At 37.0% G+C, this 23,796-nt stretch overlaps 1 protein-coding gene across 1 annotated transcript in view; it reads left to right on the top strand.

Moving 5' to 3' along the window:
* LOC114652769 (coiled-coil and C2 domain-containing protein 2A-like) overlaps positions 1-23,796 on the top strand; it is a 100,461-nt gene that overhangs the window by 45,857 nt on the left and 30,808 nt on the right. Inside the window, exons 18-24 of the mRNA XM_051928541.1 lie at positions 971-1,109; positions 2,024-2,162; positions 2,411-2,614; positions 10,486-10,578; positions 17,504-17,595; positions 19,741-19,917; positions 21,056-21,167. Of these exons, the coding sequence (XP_051784501.1) occupies positions 971-1,109; positions 2,024-2,162; positions 2,411-2,614; positions 10,486-10,578; positions 17,504-17,595; positions 19,741-19,917; positions 21,056-21,167 (956 nt within the window). The remainder of the gene's footprint in view (positions 1-970; positions 1,110-2,023; positions 2,163-2,410; positions 2,615-10,485; positions 10,579-17,503; positions 17,596-19,740; positions 19,918-21,055; positions 21,168-23,796) is intronic.

Here is a 23,796-nt window from a genome sequence, read left to right as displayed (position 1 = left end):
ACCCCTAGAAAAACAACTCACAAAAAAAAGTTATTACGTGTAACAGAAAACTGTTAATACCAAAATGTCCACATAAATACAGTAGGAAAGGTATGTCTTGTGCCCACTGCTGTACTAATGCAGATTTAAGACAACATCCTTTGTGTGACATGTTTTGAAACAGTCAGCAGTGCACAACCTCATGTTGCAATCAGGACAGTAGAACCGTGTTTCTTTGTACACTTTTCTTATAATGCTTTTTGTTGCTGGAGCATGTAAGGGTAGAATGTCAGCCTGATCCACATCCACTCCTTGTGTTATTGTAGTCTACCACAGCGCAAGGCTTAGTGACTGCCATACTCACCCTGTCAGTTTCTGCATTATGAGCAGTGCTTAGGGGGCTAACATCTTTCTTGTTTTTCTACTTGATAGCATTGACTTTTTGCCACATACCTACTTGCACCATGGTGAACCTTCAAAAAATCAAATTCACCAGTCCCATTATTGGCGGTTTGGTTGTACAGTGCAATATACACAAGTTTCCCCGTCCGTGTCGATATCTGATGACCAGTTCAGTTGTCATCACTACTTCTTGATTCAACTAATCGTTGAGTTTCACTTAGCTCTCAGACTGGTTTTACAGAGCCTCATTTACACTTCATTGTGTTTTGATTGAAGGCTCCACCCTTCTCTTGAATATTGATGAGTTAATTTAGAATGGCAAAACACATTAAAATATTCATGATATTTTTTTGCAGCATAATATTATTTTATCCACAAGATGGCAACAGAATACTGCCCCAAACTTTATTCAGGTTCAAGTCTCTACATTGGATTATAACAGCTAAGTGGCCGTTGCTCAATTTTGTTAGACAGCCGGGGCACTCATGGCATTCTGTATGAAAATGAACAGCCCTAACAGAGATGCAGAAACATGTTGGCTGAAAATGCAGCCGTGCCAATGTTGTTTTTCTTTATATCTGCTTTCTAGATGTACCGTTTTCATTTGAAGCAGACGGCAGCAATAAAGTCATACTTTTAACTTCAGGAAAGGTATCCTGTAGTGTGACTTGGGCAGTGGGAGAGACTAGTGGAGCTATGAATCCACAACAAAGCACTGGAGTTCAGAGGTAACTCTATACCTTATTTCATTTTCTTATGTTTTCATCTTTCCATTTTCAGCTTTTGTTTATCTTAACTCGTCAAACTCACTTACAATTTAATCACATGTAAAGATATTTGTTCCAGGCAAACTTAAATCAATAGTGCATTTTCCTTTTCCTGTTTTGATTGTTGGCACTGAATCCTGGGTTCAAATCCCAGCCCCATCACGGTCAATGTTCAGTTTGCATGTCTGCAGTAATCCTGCATGCATGTTAGGTGAGTCTGACCTTCGATGAAGTGGCATCCCAATCATGGTGTTGTTCCCTCTTTGACCATAAACTAGTGGGGGTTTAAGGGAGGAAGGGATTACTGACAGCACAAAAACACTATCATCTATCATGCAGACAGCTGAAACTATTGGCCAAAAGCAAGTAATTCTAGTTTTACCTGACTAGATCTGTTTTATGGATATCTCTCTATTATATAGAAAAATTCCTGGGATGAGATGAGACTTTTTTCAAGAGATTTTTTCAATTCCTGCAAGACGAGACCTTGGCCATGAGATTTTTTCAAGTCACGCCCTCCTCTCAACCATATTCAACCAGGCACACAGTACTCTCACCTGTCATTTGTGTGAATGCTTTTGACAGACACAGTTCTTGTTTTCTCAGCTCTTATAACTTTTAACGTTTTCCTCACTTTAAGTTCCCAATTAAAGAAGACATATTATGTCCAAATCTTATTGAAGATTTTCATCATGAAGGGTTATCAACAGAAAAAATGAATACACGGGCAATCTTAGCACCGAGAAACGAGGAAGTCAAACAAATTAACGGCAAAAATGTTGATCGGTTACACGGTAAATCGGTTAAATGCGTATCAACAGACTATGCTGAAACAGTTGATGGTGATCGTACTTGTTTTCTGTTTTTATTGCTAGCACTTTGAAGAAGCATGATATAATTTCATCTGTTCGAGTTTCTGCTTTACGTGACATGCAAATGCTGTCAAAATGGGCCTTAGAGTCGAGACTGGACCCAAATGACCCAAATAACACCAAACTCTTGCAGTTACTAAAGGTATTATACTTTAAAAGAAATGTTTGGCTGTATGCATTTCTGTTACTTTCACATTTTTAAAATTTTTAACTTCTAGACAATATGTTGTAAATATTTGAAATTCATCTAAACAAAAGGTAGATTAAATCATTTTTTACAATTTGTTATAATTATCATATGATACAAATAATTTTGTATGCATGCAATCTTGTATTTAGCATTTGCTGTAGTTCTAAAATGAAGCTTCCATCTTCTTCTGTAATGTTCAGTTTGCCACGACTGGAGAAGTGCAGATCCCTAATTTCTTTAGATTGGAAGAACTGCAAGAGGAGTTTAAGTTTCTCAAAGATAATGAATTTCAAAAATCGAAGAGGTTTAAACTGCTGGAGCTACGGAATCGCGAGGTAGCTGAGTTTCGGAATTATAAGAAAATTCCCATTATGGAAAGGGAAATTCCAGATAAGCTCTTGCAGGTAACTTTTTATTTCTATGGTTGTCATAAAATCAAGTAATATTTTAGATCCAGAGTTCACATATGCATATTAATTTAGAAATGAGACTGATGTGAAGCTAACTGCAAAAATCAAAACAATATCAATTTAAACAGCCTTCATTTGTTGATTTAAAATAATAAGATGAACATCAATATGCAACTTGCTTCAATTTGTATATCCTCTTTTGATAGAAAGGGAACTGTAAATCTATTTCTTCATTTTCCAGAAGTAATTGTCACCTATTGAAACTTTCTGTCATTTAATACTCCTTGGTTCCGCTGTAACCAAGTTTTACCAGTAATCTATGACAACCCACATGTAGACTGTAACATGCCGTCTACTCTAATTGGCAAGGATGCAATATATATATTAAAAAGAGATTGATTACATTCATTATTCTCTAGTAAAAGGACCTCGGGTGATGAATGAGAGATTTCATCCATGATGTTTAGGGACATATCTGCCAGCTGTCACTAACAGCCAACTACAAAATAATTGTGTTTCGATACATGACAGTAAAAAATAATAGTTAAGCATCCAAAAATAATCAGGAATGACATTTTCTTTGCCCATGACAGGTTGCTCTTTGTGAAATGTACAACTTTAACATGATTATTTTATTGCAAATGGGTTCTTTACGGTGTTTGACTCCAGTTGATGTTGTCCCCTATGAGAGGCCAAACAGATCATAAATCATAAATTTGTATATGTAATCTATTAATTTACTTGTGAACACTATTGGCTTATTTAATGTCAACAGTATTATGGCCTGTTTGACCCCTCATACTTGTCTCAAAATTTTTAAGTCTCTACCATTACTCACAAGCTTATGAACTTGCAATCAGCCAAATTTTGGATTATTTTTTAACATTCTTTGTGAGGAGTTAATTTTACTAAATGAAAAGACAAAATGAAACAAGCTCTTCTATTTTTATTATAATTGGCTTTGTTTTTTCTCTGTGTATGTGTTTATATACTGAATATCCATCCATCCATCCATCAACACTTCTCCATCCACTTCAAAGTCACATAGCCTATATATGTCTTGCACTGTTTGCCATCTTCTCTTTCTTGACAAAAACATAGATCATATTGCGTTCCACCTACAGGACTACTTGAGCACTAATAAATATTTTGAAACCTTTCAGTCCTGCTTTTGATCTAGACATGACTGAAACGTTTTGGCAAGAGTTACAAACGATCTGTTTTGGGTTGCCGAATCTGAACTACTAAGCGTTTAATACCATTTCTAGCATACTGCTATTGGAATGCTGGTCCTCTTTAGGTACACTTGGTACTGCTTATTCATGGTTTAAAGGCTTATTTAACTAACAGATTAAACACAAGTAATTTATTCAGCTGAATAATTACAGTTTTTACAGTTTATTTTTAACCCACGGGTATCAGTTCTTAGCCCCTTACATTTTATTACTTATCTACTTCTCTTGGATCAATTATGCATCACCAAAGTATTTAATTTCATTGTTATTTTCATGACATCCAGCTTTATATTTTGACCAAACTTCCCTCCTCTTTGGTTAGTGGCCCCAATAATAGATATTATGTCATATCTTCTAATAAAATCAGAAGCTACTCTTTCAAAATTTACTAATGTTAACATCAGCATTAAAGTCGCTTCTATTCCTCTACTGTCTGAAGTGAAGATCCTTGGTGTAGTTTTTGATGGGACTCAGCCTTTTTGATGCCAGGTTACTTTTACATTCCATATTGTCTTTTATTACATTTCAAGACATCATTCATTACCCTTCTACTCTGCAGCACAGATACTATAGTTCATGCATTTGCACTTCAAAGTTAGGTTGTTGTACTCTACTCTACTGTCTTATATCCTAGGTAAACTTGTAAAGAAGCTGCAATTAGTTCAGAATTGCTATGGTTTTTTGAGCCTAAGCTCATAGTTACATTTGTCCTTTTCTATATAAACTTCATTTTAAATACTGAAGTGACTATAAAATTGATGTGCTCATTTTCAAATCATTTCATGATTTGGTCCCCATTTACTTAAAACAACTGTTTAAAGAATGCCTGCCATGTTCTACATTGTGCTCCTCTTCTTCCAGTATCTTGTTGTCCCTTCAGTCTGCTTGTCTTCTATCACAGTCTGAGCTTTTAATTCCACTGCTCCCCACTCTGGATTTCTGAATTCCATATTTTTTATTTAAAAAACTTAACCTTTCTACCTTGTTTTCTCCTTGGTCTCTCGAGTATTGCTTGATGTGGGGAAAATATTAATTTAAATGATTTTAGCAAAAGGCTAAACATGAAAAACATGAAAGGGTCTAAATACTTTCTTAATCCACTATATATATATATATATATATATATATATATATATATACTGTAAATTCTTCAAAAAAATCTTTATTTTGTGCAAAAAATATTGTTTATGTGGAGATATTTCAAGTTTAATAACTTTTTGATATAGCTCCTTTAACATCTTTTACTGATACAAGTCATCCAACCCTTCTTTGTTCTTTGCTAATACACAGAAAAGACTTGGAAACAAAAAAGTGGCAAAAGATTTTTGAATGATCTATAGAGATGTGTATAGTGGCCTGCAAGGCCATAAAAGCTCCCCAAACCCAACACAGACAGACACAGACACAAGGTCAACAACCACAACACAGGCTTTATTCAGAGAGAAGCTCTTCTTCCAAGCGTTTTCCGCCTGCAAGCACAGTAGACAGGCACAGGAATAAACACTGTATCAAGAAGCACAACGCTTTGTCTACTCTTCTTTCTCTGTCTTCTCATCACTCTCTGACTCCACTCTTCCACCAGCAACCTTTGTCACCTCCCTCCCGACTCTGGCTCCCTGGAGCAGTGGCAGCATGCTTCTTTTATCCTGCATCCGGGAGTACTTCCGGCATCCCATTAATTTGGTCTGGAAGCACTTCTGGGTGAGGCGGAAGCCCGACAAAGTAGGGCTGTGCAGTTCCTGCAGCACCCTCTGGTGGCACCTATGGAACTCCAACTCCTATGAAGCCCTGTGGGAATCTGAGGCACCGCTGAGAATCCAGCACTCTGTGGGAGAAAATGCCCTATGTATGTTCTTTCCCTTGGTCCTTCTGTTTAGAAGGCGCCCTGGCCAGGTAAAGGCGTCAGCCATCCACCATTGTCCCTAAGAGAAAAAGTCCAACCTGCCTGATTGAATATAGTTCCAATGCATTAACACCTAAAGCAATGAAGTGCTTCAAGTGGCTAATCAAAATCCCATATGATCTTCTCTGATTATGTGCAAACACTATTTATAGACTATAGTTCTGTATTTAACATAATTATCCCCTCTAAGATTATCACCAATCTTAGGAACCTGTGTCTAAACATTTCATTGTGCAGCTGGGTTTTTTAACTTCCTGATAGGCAGACCCACAGTGGTTCCTCAGACACAGGTTCCTAAGTTTGATGAAAATCTCATCATCCCTCATTCTCAACATAGGTGCTCCACAGGGCTGTGTTCTGAGTCCTTTGTTTGTACTCCCTCGATACAGATAACTACATGCCTACACAAGACTCTTAACTTCATTTTCACATTTGCTGATGACACAGCTGTGGTTGGCCTGATATCTAACAAAAATGAGCTGGCTTAACTGGATGAAGTGGAGTGTCTGTCACACTGGTTTTCAAACCAACTTTTTGTGGTAATTTCTCCATATTCTTGCATCAGTTACAGGATAAAGTGCATCACTGGGGGTTTTATTTTCATTTGAAGACTGTATTATTTGTTTAGTAAGTACTGAACTTTCTAATTACATTTGTAACCAAATATATATAAGCAAACTGTATTACATTTTGCAGAAGCAGCAGCTATTAATAGGATAACGAGAAAGGGTTAGTAATCTCCTTCGAAGATTGTTAGGTTTGCCAAGGACTATGTCACTGTACTCTTTGGGCACAGCAATAAGCTGCAGCTGCCACTTAAATCCTTAGAAGAGGAATTTTAAGTCTCCAAGAAACAGAAACGTCCTACAGTACCAGGAGTCACGTTATCCAAAAATAGCCAAATCCAGAATCAAACTGAGGGCTCAGAGAAATTGGCAGGCAGAAGAAGCAGTCCAGTAAGTTGAAGCACGATTGTGGCCCAGCAGGCTGATGGGTGGAGTGACTCGATTTAGAGCTGGGCTGCAGTCTTTTCCAATCTTCCAGACTGACAGGTGGAAAGGGAAGAAGAAGCTACATCTAGTCCAGGCAAAAAGAACTGAGGAAATCAGTGGAGGAATAGAAGCCCGGTAGAAGAGTGGCAATGAAAGAAAAGGGTACAAAGAAAATATAGGACTGCACTCTTAAAAGGAAGTTGACCTGGGGAGCGATGTGGATAGGAGATCCTCAATGGATTCAATTTCTCATCCACACAATGTACAATGTGCTCCCCAATCTGCCAAACCTCCATATATGGAGTAAAGTAGAGACATCAGCATGCCCACTATGGTCTAAATGTGGAACTTTGGAGGATATTTTGAGCAGTTGCTCTAAGAAACTAGGAGAGGGAAGATAAGGGTGGCAGCATGATAAAGTTTTGAAGGAAGTGACAGAAGCTATCAGCAAGGGGATTATGTGGAGTAAACATGTCTGTCTTTCTAAACATGCCATCACATTCATTACAGATGATGAGTAGCCTTAACCCCCAGGCAAGAGATCTACAACAATTTTGGTTTTTGCAAGTGATTTGGCAACTGACGGTCGTCTTAGAGAGACAGTATCTAGCTGCCACTACCTTTAGAACAGATTTCGTCCTCACCTCAGAAACCAAAAAATAAGTTGTTATGCGTGAGCCGACATTCCCATGGGAAGATCATATGGATGAGGCTTTCAGGAGAAAAATTATCAATTATGTGGGACTGGTCAACAATTGCAGACAAGGCAGTTAGAGAATATAATGCCTTCCAGTACAACTGTGATGCAGGGACTTTACAGACCAGTCCTTGGCCAGAGCCCATTGAGCATCATAGGAGAGAGGAGGAGAAGACCCATCACCCATACAACCAAAGCAGCTAATAAAGCCTCTAGATGACTATGCCTTAAGACAGTACAGCCATGGCACTAAAGCAGCCTATTTGCTATCTGGTTACAAGCTGAGTCCTGGTCAACATCATCTGGATTTCCTTGTGGTGAGTGTATGATGAAGAAAGGCCTGAAACACTTGACAGAAACCAAGAACAACACGATTTGACCAGAAGCATCACAAGGATGTATTTGCTCAGTCAAATCATTCAAATCTAGTTGATAAAAAAGAAATATCCAACCATCCATCCATTATCCAACCTGCTATATCCTAACTACAGGGTCACAGGGGTCTGCTGGAGCCAATCCCAGCCAACACAGGGTGCAAGGCAGGAAACAAACCCCAGGCAGGGCGCTAGCCCACTGCAGGGAGCACACACACACCAAGCACACACTAGGGACAATTTAGAATCGCCAATGCACCTAACCTGCATGTCTTTGGACTGTGGGAGGAAACCGGAGTACCTGGAGGAAACCCACGCAGACACGGGGAGAACATGCAAACTTCACGCAGGAAGGACCCGGGAAGCAAACCCGGGTCTCCTAACTGTGAGGCAGCAGCGCTACCCACTGTGCCATCCCAAAATAGAAATATTCATGATTTTTTTGCAGAATAAAGCTATATGTGAAGCCTTCAACCATAAATCATAATGGCAAATGAAAAGTCATAAAGGCAATTTTAAAACAAACTGTAACTGAAGTATTAGCTGAATAAAGTGATAGTGATCACAATGTGAAAAGGTCATCAGACGTCAACAAGAATAGTGAATCTGATACATACACCACGATATCACCGAACCGCCCTGATATGCCTGATGAATGCAGTCGCCTAAAGATTGACTGTGGTGCAAGTGGGTGTGTGAAACAAAGGCAAAATGACTGTGATTAAGTAGAAAGACAAGAAAGCCATTAGTCCCCTAAGCACTGTTCACATTGCAGCAACTGTCAATGTTTGTGTTGGGGGTAATGTGTAAGTCACTAAGCCTTGCGCTGTTAGCCTTCAATAACACAAGTAGGGTATCAATAATGCAGATCAGGCACTGACATTTCTACACTCTCATGTTTAAGCAACAAAAAAATATTATAAGAAAAGTGTGCAAAGAAACATGCTTCTACTCTCCTGATTGTGACGTAGGGCTGTGCGTTGGTGATAGCTTCAAAATACATCATGAAGGACGTGTGTCCTACATCTGCATCAGTACAGCAATTGGAAAGGCGCTATATAAATACAATTTTCTATTATTATTATTAGACATACCTCTCCTACTCTATTTATATTGACATTTTGGTATTTATATGTTTCTGTTACAAGTAATAGCATTTTGTTTTGTTGAAAAATATTTTATTTTTTTAAATTGCTTTTCTGGGGTAAACTTCCGCTATGGAGGCTACTAGTGTGCCATTCTTGAATTAATCTCTATTCCCCCAATATCAGCTTTTCGAATAATGTCCAGTAAGACGTTACTGCTTAATGAAAGATCTATTGCAATCACTTACATTACATGTGTTAATGTTGTCAAATCTTGCTTAACTGCAAGAATCCCTACTCACATACCACAACACAATTGGACAAAGATATTTAATTTAATTTAAATTTAAAATAAAAATTAGAATCTGGGATGCATTTGCTATTTTTTTTCAATTAATTAAGCACACCCAATCACAGCAAACCTTTTGCATATGCAGTGTTTTTGAGTGATTACATCTCTTTATGTCTTTGCCTTTTCTGTTTTCTCTGCTTTATGATTGAGAGGAAGTGCCTGATCTGAATGGGATGAAGGCGTTTCACACCCGGTTTGTTTGAAGCTGTTGTTTCAAACTCTGGATTGATTTTCCCTGTAGTCAAGTTCATTTAGCTAGGTGTGAAAAAAGCTGGACCTAGGCCCTTTAAAAACAACTGTTACAGTGAGGTATTGAGCGAGCAATGGGGTGGTTGGAATGAGATCCGATCTAACTACAGGAAATATGATATATTGAGGATAAAGTTTCGGTATGCCATTATAGTCATTCTGTGTCGTTGCTGCTGATAATTAGGCAATTTCATTTTAAAAATGAATACAAACATTCAAATGTCACTCAATTCACATAAAGCACCTCACACAATTACCTGTTAATTTAGGCTCAGTACTTCTCTGTTTTCCTCTCAATTAGGTATCAATTGACCAAATTAAAAAGTCGTAAATGCACCTGTGATTAATTCTGTCAATCCATGTATAAAGGATGATAAGAAATGAACAGCAGAGCAGTGTGTGACTGACGATTAAACCCCCTAATCTTACATTTTATGAGCAGTGCGGGCAGGTGGGGCATCCTGTCTGATCACTATTTGGGCACAATGCGGACACTGGAATCATGTTATCTTTGATATTACAAAGTGAATGTTAATCAAACTTTAAAAAATGAACATTATTAACAAATATTTACAATGTAAAGACCATAGATATGTGATTTGAGAGAAACTAAACAAGGTTACGTTATTACAGTAGGCTACTGGAGAGTAAATATGCAACATCATACTGTGAAATGAAACTCACCTGATACATCTCAATGAAACTGAAGCAATATATCGCCTTCTTCGCCTAAATGATGCGTGTCCATCCTGTAATATGCAAAATATCACATACATTTTTATGTACTCTGCTAGTTATCACATGATAGCTGTGTTTGGTAAACAAACTGCATAATTATTGCAAATGTAGCAGTGCACATGAATGATCATACATTTAGCTTATCTGTATACTGTGGAAAGAAGATTTTAAATATTTTTAGATTAATATTATACATTCATTTTCATTTGAGTGTTTTCTTATTTTTTCATTCCATGTAAGGAATATGAGGACAGGCTCAAAGAAATTGTGGTCATCGATGCAAAGACTCAACTAGATGTGCGTAGAACTCTGGCATCAAACTATTTACAAAAGGTAAGAGCTTAATCACTAACATTCACAACATTTTAATTTATACAAATTTAAAGAACAATATTATATTTGGATACTGTAAAAAAAAAAAAATAGATTGACTAAAGTGTTGAGGATGTTTTTCCTTTATTGTGTTTTGGAGAATTTTAGACAAAATAAGAAAAAGCATTCAATCAATGTTGGAATTTCAGAATATATAAATTAACATAATTTATAAACATATATAATGTAAAGTTGACTAATTGTCTCACTGACTCTCTCATCAGTAAAAACACTTTAGTTTTTCATTTAGTTTTTCTGTTGTTTACCCCTAAATATTGATATAGTGAAATGTTCATCTTTAGTGGATACCTACTGACCTAGATATACCTAGATATACTGACTAAATACCACAAAACATCAAAATCGCTTCAACGAATTGGATTAAAGTCTGGTGATGCATAGAAAAAAAGAAAATGAGCTAATACATGCTTTTTTTATTTGTCCATAATAATAACAACTATTCCAAGTACATTATGCTAATGTGCCACACAGTACTAACAGAAGCACAAAGAGAAGTAGCAGCCAGTCTGCGGCCTGTTTGAGACGTGCCAGTGTATGCAAATGAAGGTATCCAGCAGGTAAGTGGTGTAGACCAATGGGGCCAACTGACAAAAGAAGAAAGGGAGGTGCCTGAGACAGGAAAAGGACAAGGCATTGAGCTATGAAGTAGAAACAAGAAGAATAGTTCTGCTAAAAAACTTATTTCCATACACAGTGCCTGTTTCATGTTCTATATTAGTTTTCATCAACTGAAATGTAATCCCTTTTAATTGATAATGAACACTTCCACACTGTATTACAGACATGGACACATATGTTGTACCCTTATATCTTACTGAAAAATATTGTATGCCTCCTGTAAAGCAATTAGATGAAAAGTAATTGTCCCATGTATACTTGTATGCCTTTGATATGTCATCGAGTAAATCAAAGGAATTGTGAAAAAGAGATCAAGTATTATTTATCCTACAAGGATATTCTAAATGGCCTGGACACATTTGTTGGTACCTGTAAAAGATTATAAATAATTGGATTAGAGTGATCTTTCAAGCTAGCTTTTTTCTTTAATTAGTACCACGTATGTCTCCAAACATGCAATCAGTCATTCAGCCTATTTAAATAGAGAAAAGTCATCACTCTGCTGTTTGGCATCCTTGTGTGTCTCACACTGAACATGGACCAGAGAAAGCAAAAGAGAGAGTTGCCTGAGGAGATCAGAAAGAAAATTATAGGCAAGCATGGTAAAGGCCAACACGAGAAGACCATCTCCAAGCAGCTTGACATCCCTGTGACAACAGCTGCAAATATTATTAAGAAGTCTAGGGTTCAGGGACTGCAGCCAACCTCCCTTGATATGGCCACCAAGAGGTAAATCGACCACAGAATTGGCAGAAGAATAGTGAGAATGGTAGACAAAAAGCCAAGGACTACTTCCAAAGATATGCAAGCTGAACTCCAAGATCCATCAGTGTTTTATCACATCATGTGTTGCTTTGTAAGTGACAGTGGGCTCAATAGAAGAAGACCCAGGAGGTCTCCATTGTTGAAAGCTCCGTCTCAGTCACAGGTCCTCCAAAAAAGATAATGAGCCAAAACACGCAGCTAAAACACACAAGAATGACTAAGAACAAACATCAGAGTATTCTGAAGTGGCCTTCTATGAGCCCTGATCTGAATCCAGTCGAACAACTGTGAAAAGAACTGAAACATGCAGTCTGGAGAACATACCCTTCAAATGTGACCCAGCTGGAGCAGCTTGCTCAGGAAGTGTGGGCTAAACAACATGTTGACAGGTGCTAAGGTCTCACTGAGTGCTACAAGAATCACTTGTTTGCAGTCATTGCCTTTAAAGATTATGCAACAAAATATTAGATTAAGGGTCCCATCGTTTTTGCCCATGTGCTATTACCGTATATACTCATGTTTAAGTTCTCCCACGCATAAGTCGGGGCTTGATTTTACCATATAATTTCCGGTATTTTATAATGTTGGTCGTATACAGTGCATCCGGAAAGTATTCACAGCGCATCACTTTTTCCACATTTTGTTATGTTAAAGCCTTATTCCAAAATGGATTAAATTCATTTTTTTCCTCAGAATTCTGCACACAACACCCCATAATGACAATGTGAAAAAAGTTTACTTGAGGTTTTTGCAAATTTATTAAAAATAAAAAAACTGAGAAATCACACGTACAAAAGTATTCACAGCCTTTGCTCAATACTTTGTCGATGCACCTTTGGCAGCAATTACAGCCTCAAGTCTTGTTGAATATGATGCCACAAGCTTGGCACACCTATCCTTGGCCAGTTTCGCCCATTCCTCTTTGCAGCACCTCTCAAGCTCCATCAGGTTGGATGGGAAGCGTCGGTGCACAGCCATTTTAAGATCTCTCAAGAGATGTTCAATCGGATTCAAGTCTGGGCTCTGGCTGGGCCACTCAAGGACATTCACAGAGTTGTCCTGAAGCCACTCCTTTGATATCTTGGCTGTGTGCTTAGGGTCGTTGACCTGCTGAAAGATGAACCGTCGCCCCAGTTTGAGGTCAAGAGCGCTCTGGAGCAGGTTTTAATCCAGGATGTCTCTATACATTGCTGCAGTCATCTTTCCCTTTATCCTGACTAATCTCCCAGTTCCTGCTGCTGAAAAACATCCCCACAGCATGATGCTGCCACCACCATGCTTCACTGTAGGGATGGTGCCAGGTTTCCTCCAAACGTGACGCCAGGCATTCACACCAAAGAGTTCAATCTTTGTCTCATCAGACCAGAGAATTTTCTTTCTCATGGTCTGAGAGTCCTTCAGGTGCCTTTTGGCAAACTCCAGGCGGGCTGCCATGTGCCTTTTACTAAGGAGTGGCTTCCGTCTGGCCACTCTACCATACAAGCCTGATTGGTGAATTGCTGCAGAGATGGTTGTCCTTCTGGAAGGTTCTCCTCTCTCCACAGAGGACCTCTGGAGCTCTGACAGAGTGACCATCAGGTTCTTGGTCACCTACCTGACTAAGGCCCTTCTCCCCCAATCGCTCAGTTTAGATGGCCGGCCAGCTCTAGGAAGAGTCCTGGTGGTTTCGAACTTCTTCCACTTACGGATGATGGAGGCCACTGTGCTCATTGGGACCTTCAAAGCAGCAGAAATTTTTCTGTAACCCTGATTTGTGCCTCGAGACAATCCTGTCTCGGAGGTCTACAGACAATTCCTTTGACTTCATGCTTGGTTTGTGCTCTGACATGAACTGTCAACTGTGGGACCTTATATAGACAGGTGTGCGCCTTTCCAAATCATGTCCAATCAACTGAATTCACCACAGGTGGACTCCAATTAAGCTGCAGAAACATCTCAAGGATGATCAGGGGAAACAGGATGCACCTGAGCTCAATTTCGAGCTTCACGGCAAAGGCTGTGAACAGTTATGTACATGTGCTTTCTCAATTTTTTTATTTTTAATAAATTTGCAAAAAATTTGGAATTTAATCCATTTTGGAGTAAGGCTGTAACATAACAAAATGTGGAAAAAGTGATGCGCTGTGAATACTTTTCGGATGCACTGTAAGTCGAATGCGGAAAACTCATGCTATTAGTCCAAGAGATTATGCTATGAAAACGCCCACCTGAGACAGTAACCATGGAGCACACTGCCTTTTTTTCTGTGTATTGTGCTTATGTGACCACATGTTAATACCCAAACTATTCCGAAGCGCTGTTTGTACTGTTTTGTGTTTTAAGTATCTCACATCCTAATACACGTTTATCGTAACAGCATCCCTTATCTATGATGGAGTGTTCAATCAGAAGAAAATATGAAGCTGGTTTTACATTAAAAGTCGTTGAAGTGGAGAAAGAAATTGATAACTGCGCTACTGCAACAAAATTCAATGTGTCTGAGAAACTGGTGTGAGATTGGAGGAAGCAAGAATATGTCAAAAAAAAATTAAGTGTCACATTTTTGAACAGGTGTATAAGTCGGAATCTGATTTTATGATTGATTTTTCGTGTTTCAAGACCCGACTTATGCATGAGTATATACGTTATTTTAAATATTCCTTTGAATCAAAAATCTAAAGCAAAATGTGATTTTTTTAATTAAAAACAGAATAAACAATGGGTGCCAATTACTTTTGTCAGTTTCAAGTTATTTCGGAGACCTTTATGGGTTACTCTTTTTTCGTGGGCCAGATACTAAAAAATTTGTAAAAAGGTAGATGGAAATTTCATTGTCATTGTATGAATATGGTATGTTTTTATTAGGTTTGAAAATATAGCATAAAATTGCCAAATTTGTTGTGAGACAGTGGTCAGGAATATAAATATATATAGCAAAAACAGTGATAATTACAAGGATGTTTAATGTATATGAAAGATATGCAAAATCCCTCAACCTATGCATCCACTTGCGAACTGATAGCTGTATCAGAAATTTTACAAGTGTATTTGAAGTTTACAGAAATGGTTTATTACTTGCTAAGTTTGAGGTAAACAGTTGACCAGTTAAAACATTGCACATTGCGGCAGTCATTTGATGTTTATGAACCTATTGCTACTTAAAATGCAACGTTCACAGGATGGATCTTGCCCTTGAAACATCTTGGACAATTTCAAATGAGATCGATAAAAGATTTTAAGTTGAATAATTGAATATATTGCACATATGGAGCTAGAGTGAATTCTGTGCGTTGCTGTCTTCCACTCCATCTCTGAAATGTTGTGTAAGAGATCCTTTTTCCACTGTACTCTAGGATCTTTGAAAGGACGGGGCTCTAAAATATTTTTTATATATTACAGAAATGCTGTCTGAGTCCCCAAGACTGATCAATATTTCTTCTGGAATAGAAATAGGTGGGAGGTGAGGAAAACTGGGCAGATTTCATTTAGCAAAGTTTCTAATTTGGAGATAGTGGAAAAATTGTGCTGATGGGAGATTCAATTTGGAGTATAATTGTTCATAGGATGCAAAGACATAATTTTTTATACAAATCTCTAAATGATTTCATCCCATACGTTTTCCAAACATTAAAAGCTATGTAAGTTTGAGAGGGTGGAAAAAGGTGGTTATCATGTAGAGGTGCCACAGATAAAAAATTGGCTTGTTAGTATATTGATGATACCTTGTATTTATGGATGTACAAAGTAAGGAATATTAAGAGGATTTCATTTCTATTGTAGACCAAGCTAGTGTGTGTTCATTTCTTTGTGTCAATGTCCAGGTTTTTATAGCTTGTATGTTTGCCACCCAGCAATAAAACTGAAAATTAGGTAGAGCCATGCTGCCCTTCTGCTTTAGGTCATTGTATGGTCGTCTTTTGAATGCATGGATTTTCGAATTCCAAATAAATGAGGTTATAATTGAATCTAATTTCCTAAAAAAAAGATTTGTTAATGTATATGGGGATGTTTTTGAAATAGAAACAGAAGCTTAGGAAGGATGTTCATCTTCACAATGCTAATTCCTCCAGCTAAAGTAAGATGGAGGGTAGACCATCTATGTACATCTCGTTTAATTTTATCCATGCAAACAGCGAAATTTTGTTGAAAAAGAGCTTTATATTTACTTGTGATGTTAACCCTTAGGTATTTAAATTGATCTGCAATGATAAAAGGGAAGGTGTCCAATCTAATGTTGTTTGCTAGAGAATTCACTGGAAAGATCACACTTTTGTACAAATTGATTTAAAGTCCAGATATCTTTTGAAATTCTGCTAGTGCTATTAGGGCTGTTGGCACAGAAGTTTGTGGGTCAAATATATACAGTACCATATCATCTGCATATAGTGATATTTTCTGTTCAAGTTCTTCTCTGAAAATCCCCTTTATCTTTGATTCATTTTGAAAGTAAACAGCCAATGGTTCAATAGCGATTGCATAAAGCAGTGGTGACAAGGGGCATCCTTGTCTAGTATCGCGTTCTAGTTTGAAGTAGTCTGAAATAATATTGTTAATACAAGCTGAAGCTTCTGGAATGGTATACAGTAGTTTGATCCATGCACATATGTTAGGGCAAAAAACAAATTTATGCAAAGTGGTGAACAGCATATCAAATGCTTTTTCTGCATCCAAAGATAATATGGTCTCCGGAGTGTTAGACTTCGTGGGTGAATATGTTACATTGCATAGGCGTCGAAGATTGCCTATTTATAAGACTTTGAGGTATGTGGACCTAGACTGACATGTGCAAACTCTGTACAGACTGGGAATTAAATCAAGATTCCTGGAAGCAGCATTGCTGACCACCATGCCACAGTGAGGTCCAACCTCCAACTTTTATTTGTAAATCTGAGCAGCCGTTTGTGTGGCCAAATGGTTAAAACTGTAATGCTCCTCATTGTTAGCCTTTGCTCTGTAAGATATGATGCAGTGGGTCTCGTCCACAGTTGGACTATCTACTTAAATTCCAATATCACAGGTTGTTGCTGATTACTTTGATGAGGTACTGGTGGCAAAAATACACCAACACAGAAAAACACTGGAATAGAAAGCTTAGAAAAGAACGATTCTGACACCTATAGGCAGTTCAACCTAACACAGCTCATCCGTCTTACTCACCTAATTTCTCCACACTGATATCATGTTGAATTTTGAAGGACTTTGAGTCTTACAGTCACCCACCCTTGCTTGGCAACTTATTCAATTGGTCTAAGATTTTCTGTCTGAAGGAAATGTAACATCTTTGTGAAATGTACTTGTAACAAGTTTAAATATGTCCTTGTGTTCTTCCTGAAGAGCTCATTTTAAAATAACAGCTGGGTTCCACTGTACTAATTCCTTTCATAATTTTGATCACTAAATAGGTTGAGCACTAAATGAAAATGATTTATCCTAAATGGTTAATGGTAGCTCAATTACTTTGAACATGAAATTTTTTAAGCTTATTTTTTTTTCCTTTTCTTAGGTTAGGGAAACTGTGATGACTCGATTCCTAATTGCAAAGCATCATCATAACCTCTGGGACCTTGTTGTGGAAGAGGAAATTCCGAGTCTTACGTAAGATTTTTTATCTAAAATTGAACGCATTGTTTGTATATCCTATTTTTCAACAGCTGACTCATGGAATTTGTTGGTGAATGTAGCAGTGATGCCTTTAGATACATTAATGTTAACCTCATGTTCTTGGAGATGTCTTTTGTCACTGCTCATTCGTGCGATGGGCTGAATTTCAAACGATGACATACTTTTAATAGGTTGTTACTGATGTTGAAAAGTTTCCTTTTGTAGATAATCTGGTTTTTTTTTGAGCAAATTTGTATTTTCTTCTGAATCATGAACAGCAATATTCTTTGTGCTGAGATTCTCTTGGTTCTCCATTGATCTTGGTGTGATGTGTTAGCCAATCACCTATATGGTTAAGACCAAACTAGGCTAAACGTCTTCTCTTTATAAGTTTTCAAAATGCAATCTTTATTGGCTAGATTAACGTACCTTAATATATTTCTGATATCAAAATAAGGATCAGATTTACATTTGTTCCAGACAATGTAAAGGATAATGGCAGGTACAGGATGCACACTTCCTTTCACTGTACTGCATGTGTTTGTTTTACTACTCAGAAAACAAAGATGGATTTTCCAGAGAAATGCTGAATCAGCATAATCTTGCTAGTGCCATCAGTGATGGTTTAAAAACTGGTTTACTCTTCAAATAAATAGTTCATCCAAAATTCAAGACTTCAAAGATATTTTCATACTTTAAATCTGGACTTTCCCTCCATTTAATTCATTTTTTAAGGTGCAAAATGTTTTTATTTTATCTAAGTTACAAATTGTAGATAACAGTGAGGGGTTTAAGTGGGTATATGGGATGGATTAACAGGACATGAAAGATCTGGTCAAGATTGTCTACAGCAGATAGGTCACTTAAGTGCCCCTCTATGGTAGGGCTAACAGCAAGAGGGCTGATGTTTTGTTCTAAGCCTGGTGTCAAAGTTAAAGTTAATTTTGGTTACAATATTTTTATTAATATTATTGAATATAAGCAAGCAATGCTTGAAGATGATCACAAATCATTATCTGCAATGAAACAAACTCTAGTGAGTGAAATATATTTTCTACAGCTGCAGTTTTGTTTACAGTGCAGGAATATAAAGTTAAAACAATGTGATACTTCAGGCATAGGAGTAAGGCCAGAATGCAGTTAGTTTCAGAACAAAATGTGATAGCCCATGTTTTCAGATCTTTGACAAAATGGTGTATCATGATTTAAGAAACATTACCCATACATCTTCTGAAAACATAAATAATGTGTCAAATTAGATAGATAGATAGATAGATAGATAGATAGATAGATAGATAGATAGATAGATAGATAGATAGATAGATAGATAGATAGATAGATAGATAGATAGATAGATAGATAGATAGATAGATAGATAGATAGATAGATAGATAGATAGATAGATAGATAGATCTTTATTTGTAATTATTTTTATAATTAAAACATTCATTTCAAATGGAAGTAGTTTTCACATCGTTTTTTGTTACGTGGACAGGGGAATGTAAAGTTTCACTTTGTTTTAGAATTTTAAATGGATACCACCAGGCCAATTCTGCATGCAATGTGTAATTTGATGATACCTAAACAGCTGCTTTCTTGCTCAGAAGTGTTTATTCCGAAATTCTAGTGTCCTCCCATAGTTCAAATACATGCAAATAAGAGCTCTGAATTGGCTTAATGTTTGCAGATGTATCCCAGACTGGGTTGACATTGTTTATAATGGCTTTTTAACCTCATAGACACATTGTGTTGGGTGGGGGGGGGGGGGGGGATTATTTAGTTATTTATCGAAGATTTGACTGCACTGCACTGAAATTTGAACTTTGTTTTGTTTTGATTGTCTTAGTAAAAGCATTGTTTGATCTTTGTATATACCCCTCACTGTATGTGTGTGTCCTCATCTGCCCAGCTTATCTCGGTTACGGTATTGAGGGTGGTGGGTTCAAGAAGCTCTGGAATGCAACAGGAAGCGTGGAGGCTACCTGTATCGTCACATAGCATATAGTATATAGTATATACATTTGTTATTCTACCATGTTACTACATTACTAGAAACTTTAATTTCTCACAAAGAAAATTGGAGTTTAAAAGTGTGTATTGGTAATTTCCTTGTACCTTTTTATTGATTCTTTTTTTCATTATTTGCAGACTTTTGGGAATAAGGTTTTTCACTCTCTTAGAACCCAAAAGACCATTAAAACCAACTAGGAAGGAAAGGAAGAAGGTTACTGCTCAGAATCTTTCAGATGGGGACATAAAAATTCTGGTCAATGTAGTTCGTGCTTATGATATTCCAATTCGGAGACCTATTGTGAGGTAAACAGTTTTATTGAATAGTGGCTCAGCTTCCAGCAAGTGCAACTGCAATTTTCCACTAATAAATCCTGTAATGCAGTGACGTTTATTTTTTGGAACTCCATTCTAATTCAACTGGATTTCTCTGACTTGGAGTATGGTAAGAAAGAACATTAGAAAAAGTATGATGTTTTCAAAGGTCTGGCTAAGTGTGAGAGCTTGCTGTATATACAGTAGAAATATTAAGGTGCCTTCTTGGTTTTCAGTTAGATTTTCTATTTGTGGTGATACGCTAATGAAAAGGGAATTTTAAGCAGTTTTATGTGCACTTGTTTGTACAAATTAAATCCATATTCCATTTTTGGGGCGCTATTGCACCTTTCTCAATGGATGACATCTCTGGTGCCGTCTTACTGAGCAGTGAGAGGTTGAAACAATTCCCATGTTAACTTTTCCTGCTAATTAAAAGGAAAGACTATTTAAAACTAGTAGAAACTTTGTTTTATCCTAAGAATGTTTTTGCTTTTACCTAATCAAGTGATGCGCATTTGTCTTATGTTTACAATTTCAATGTTTGTGTTCAAGTGTCCGCTACCCAACAATGAAAAATCTACTGTGCCTTCATGTAAAGATGTTCTCGTTGGTTACCAATCTTTTTGGTATGATTAGAAGGTGATTTTGTAGCGCAGTTGCCAGCAACTGGTACTCTGCATTTCTAAATTCTGCACTCTAACTACTTTTACTTCTTTGTGTCAAACATTTGTTACAGATTATACTGTACTTTTTAAAAATTTTTTAGATCTTAGCTTGACCCCAGATATTTAAGTTCTTGAAAAACATTTTCATTTTATGCCTATGTATGCTTTGACAATTATTTCACACTGATACAGCTATTAAAAAAAATAGAATTAAGTACTTGACAAGGTTTCATTTATTACGACAAATAGGTCAAAATAAAGAAACATGGCCTGTAGTACTAATTATATGAAATTGATAGTGTTTGATTTTTTTTTTGGTTTTTATTATAATATGCTGTAAGTGATCTACATTTTGCAACTGTTACACAAAGAATATCAATGGTAAATGCATAGAAAATATATACAAAAGATAAAGAGTATTAGGCAGCCTGAAGTGATTTGTTTTTAATATGTCTTTTCAGCAAAACATTGGTTGTCTCCAAGTCTGCCAGGACTGGCACTGAAACCTTTGCACCTGGACAGCCATCTCAAAGTGCATCCCACGCTAGTGGCCATGACTGGCAGTTCAATCAGGTTTTTAATATTACTGAAATGCCTTTCTAGTCAAAACTGAGCCCAAAGGGTTTTTAAACATTTGTATTTATGTTTATTTATTATTTTATTAAATATTAGCCATCCTCCGCGGCTTTGGCCATATAATAGAGAAATCGGACAGTGAGGAGGTCCTGGCCCAGCTCTCTACTCCTGATGTCACTTTTTCCCTCCCCTCGACCCGCAACCTCTGTGTTGGATTAGCGCAAATATATCGCTCCTGCAAGGAAACTATGATTCTTAATGCAATGAGAGAAGTCACAAAATCAACCGGAATGTTCAAGCAAATTATAGAAAAAAAAAGATCTAAATCCATTAAGTAGTTCTCTCATTCGCTAACTAAGTGGTGTTAAGGTTACGCCCTGAGGCAGACGTGTGAGTGAGGAAGGCCCCGCAGCCCGATGAGTCTCTCTCAGAATCGTGCTAATAAATCAGTACCACAAGCGAATTATGATACTTAGCGCAATCAGAAAGTCGCAAAAACAACGGAATGTTCAAGCAAATTACAGAAAAAAACCCCAATCTAAATCTGTTAAGTAGTTATCTCGTGAAAATCAGACAGACATACAAAAGGGTCTAAAAAACTATAAGAAATTTCACGCTTGGACCAGAAAATTTTTAAAACTGTTTCTTAGCGAGCACCTATGGGCCAAGGGTAACCTACATTTCAAATTTCAAGTCCCAAGTCCTCATGGTTCTGGAGATTTCATGATGAGTGAGTCAGTGGTATTTGGCTTTTATATATATAGATTTGAATGAGAAAAATAATATGAACTTAGTTAATATCTGTGCTAGGTAATATTAATATTTCAGGGTATTGTACCTTAATTAAGAGTGTCTGAATGCTTGACAACCAGCTTGCATCTTTATACTTTATTTCAGTTTCAATACCATTAAGAATAAAGTAAGGGTCAGCACCCTACCACAGGCTATTGTGTATTTAAAATATAAAGAAAAAAGTGTGCTTACTGGTGGTAGCATTTATTAGAAACAAAGACAGTTCAGGTGTACAGTCTGAAATGACTCTGCCTAACAAAATGAAATCATCTTCGAAACGATATATTATTCATTTATATGCTTTATTATATTTATATGCTTATTTATAAGCATTGTTTTTAATTGTTCATTAAATGATGTTATTTCTCGATTGTATAAAAAAACGTTCTCCCTCGTGTCTGTGTTATTCAGCCTTGACCACTCCCCTCTTGTCCAATCATTACTCCTACTGCTCACATCCTCTCCCACCATCCAACCCGTGACACTATCAGTGGTAACTTGCCCTTCAAAACGGTCGGTCATAATGGCAAGGCAGAAAAGCAATTATCTATTCAAAAGTTTTGAATTTGAGATCACGATAGAAAAAGAGCAACAAGAGCTGATAATGAACGTCAAAAAAAGAAAATGAACAAAAAAAGAGCTGCAAACAATAAAAATCAAGAACAAAGAGAATTATCCAACAAACGAGAAGGAAAAAAATATCCCAAACAATATGCAAACAGGAATGCAAAAAAGCAAAGTTTATAGAATGTAAGTTAGAGGATAAAGTAATTCATAATATTGTTTTTGATGAGGTGTTAATGTAATAAAAAATTTTTATTATGTTAAACTTTTTTACATCCACTTTTTACTTTTACTTTTTACTACATTTTATTATTCATTGGTATTTAAAATAGACAGTTGTAGTGAAATACTTAAGTAACTGATTTTCTATCTATAATTACTAAGGGCCAAACCGCCTTCTTCCCACGTCCTGCACACTCTTCTATATGCCATCTCTTTAAATACAATCGCTTTCTCTAATGGAGGAGCACCCAATGCCCTTTGAGCAGTGAGATGGGTGCCCGACCCTGGGGGTTGGCAAGCAAAGCGAGCAGGGGGCAGAGCCCCCTAGTACTTAGTAATTAAAAAAGTCTCAAGTCATTGCTATAGATGAAATCCAAGGACGTCCTTTATTTACAACAACTGATGGAGGCTCACTATGTGAGCAGCAAGGCTCTTCATAGCAAGTCTGGCTGGTCTTAAGAGAACAGCTCTTTTTATTACTCAGGTTCATTTACATACAGTAGCTAGTAAACATTTCAATCTCACCAACGAGCACTCAGATAAAAGGCACATTCTAGCAATACCCGTCTGCCTTTACATAACATCCAAAAATACCAAAATACTTCATCATTAGCCGTCTTGTCTAAACATTTTGTTTACAGAGTAAGACTTCTTATACATAAACTGTTATCACAGAACAAAGCACAAAGTTATACGTTACATATGATCTAATTTCCTAATATAGTGTTCTGGTACAAATGAAGACAGGATGTCCTGGTTTAAAAAGCACGCAGTTTCAAGCACGCTTTCTTCCCCTTGTATTGTTTATTTCATATTATTTCTCATAACTTCAGTTTAATCCACCGATGGTCCAAAAATGTCACCCTATAATAAAAGTGTTGTCTGTTGATTGTCGACTTATGGTTCTTGTTGCAGTTGTGTTCACAAATTAGTACTTTATGCTAACTGATGCTATAAAGTGGCCAGTTCAAGAACATTTTCAGGAAACACACTAAAAAGTAACCCCTGCATAATCCACATGTATTGTAAAGGTGCTTCTTAATCGTGC

This window comes from Erpetoichthys calabaricus, chromosome 5 (genome assembly GCF_900747795.2).
Source record: "Erpetoichthys calabaricus chromosome 5, fErpCal1.3, whole genome shotgun sequence".
Lineage (NCBI taxonomy): Eukaryota > Metazoa > Chordata > Cladistia > Polypteriformes > Polypteridae > Erpetoichthys > Erpetoichthys calabaricus.
Note: the sequence above shows the minus strand (reverse complement) of the source record. Positions and strands in the feature narration are given on the sequence as shown.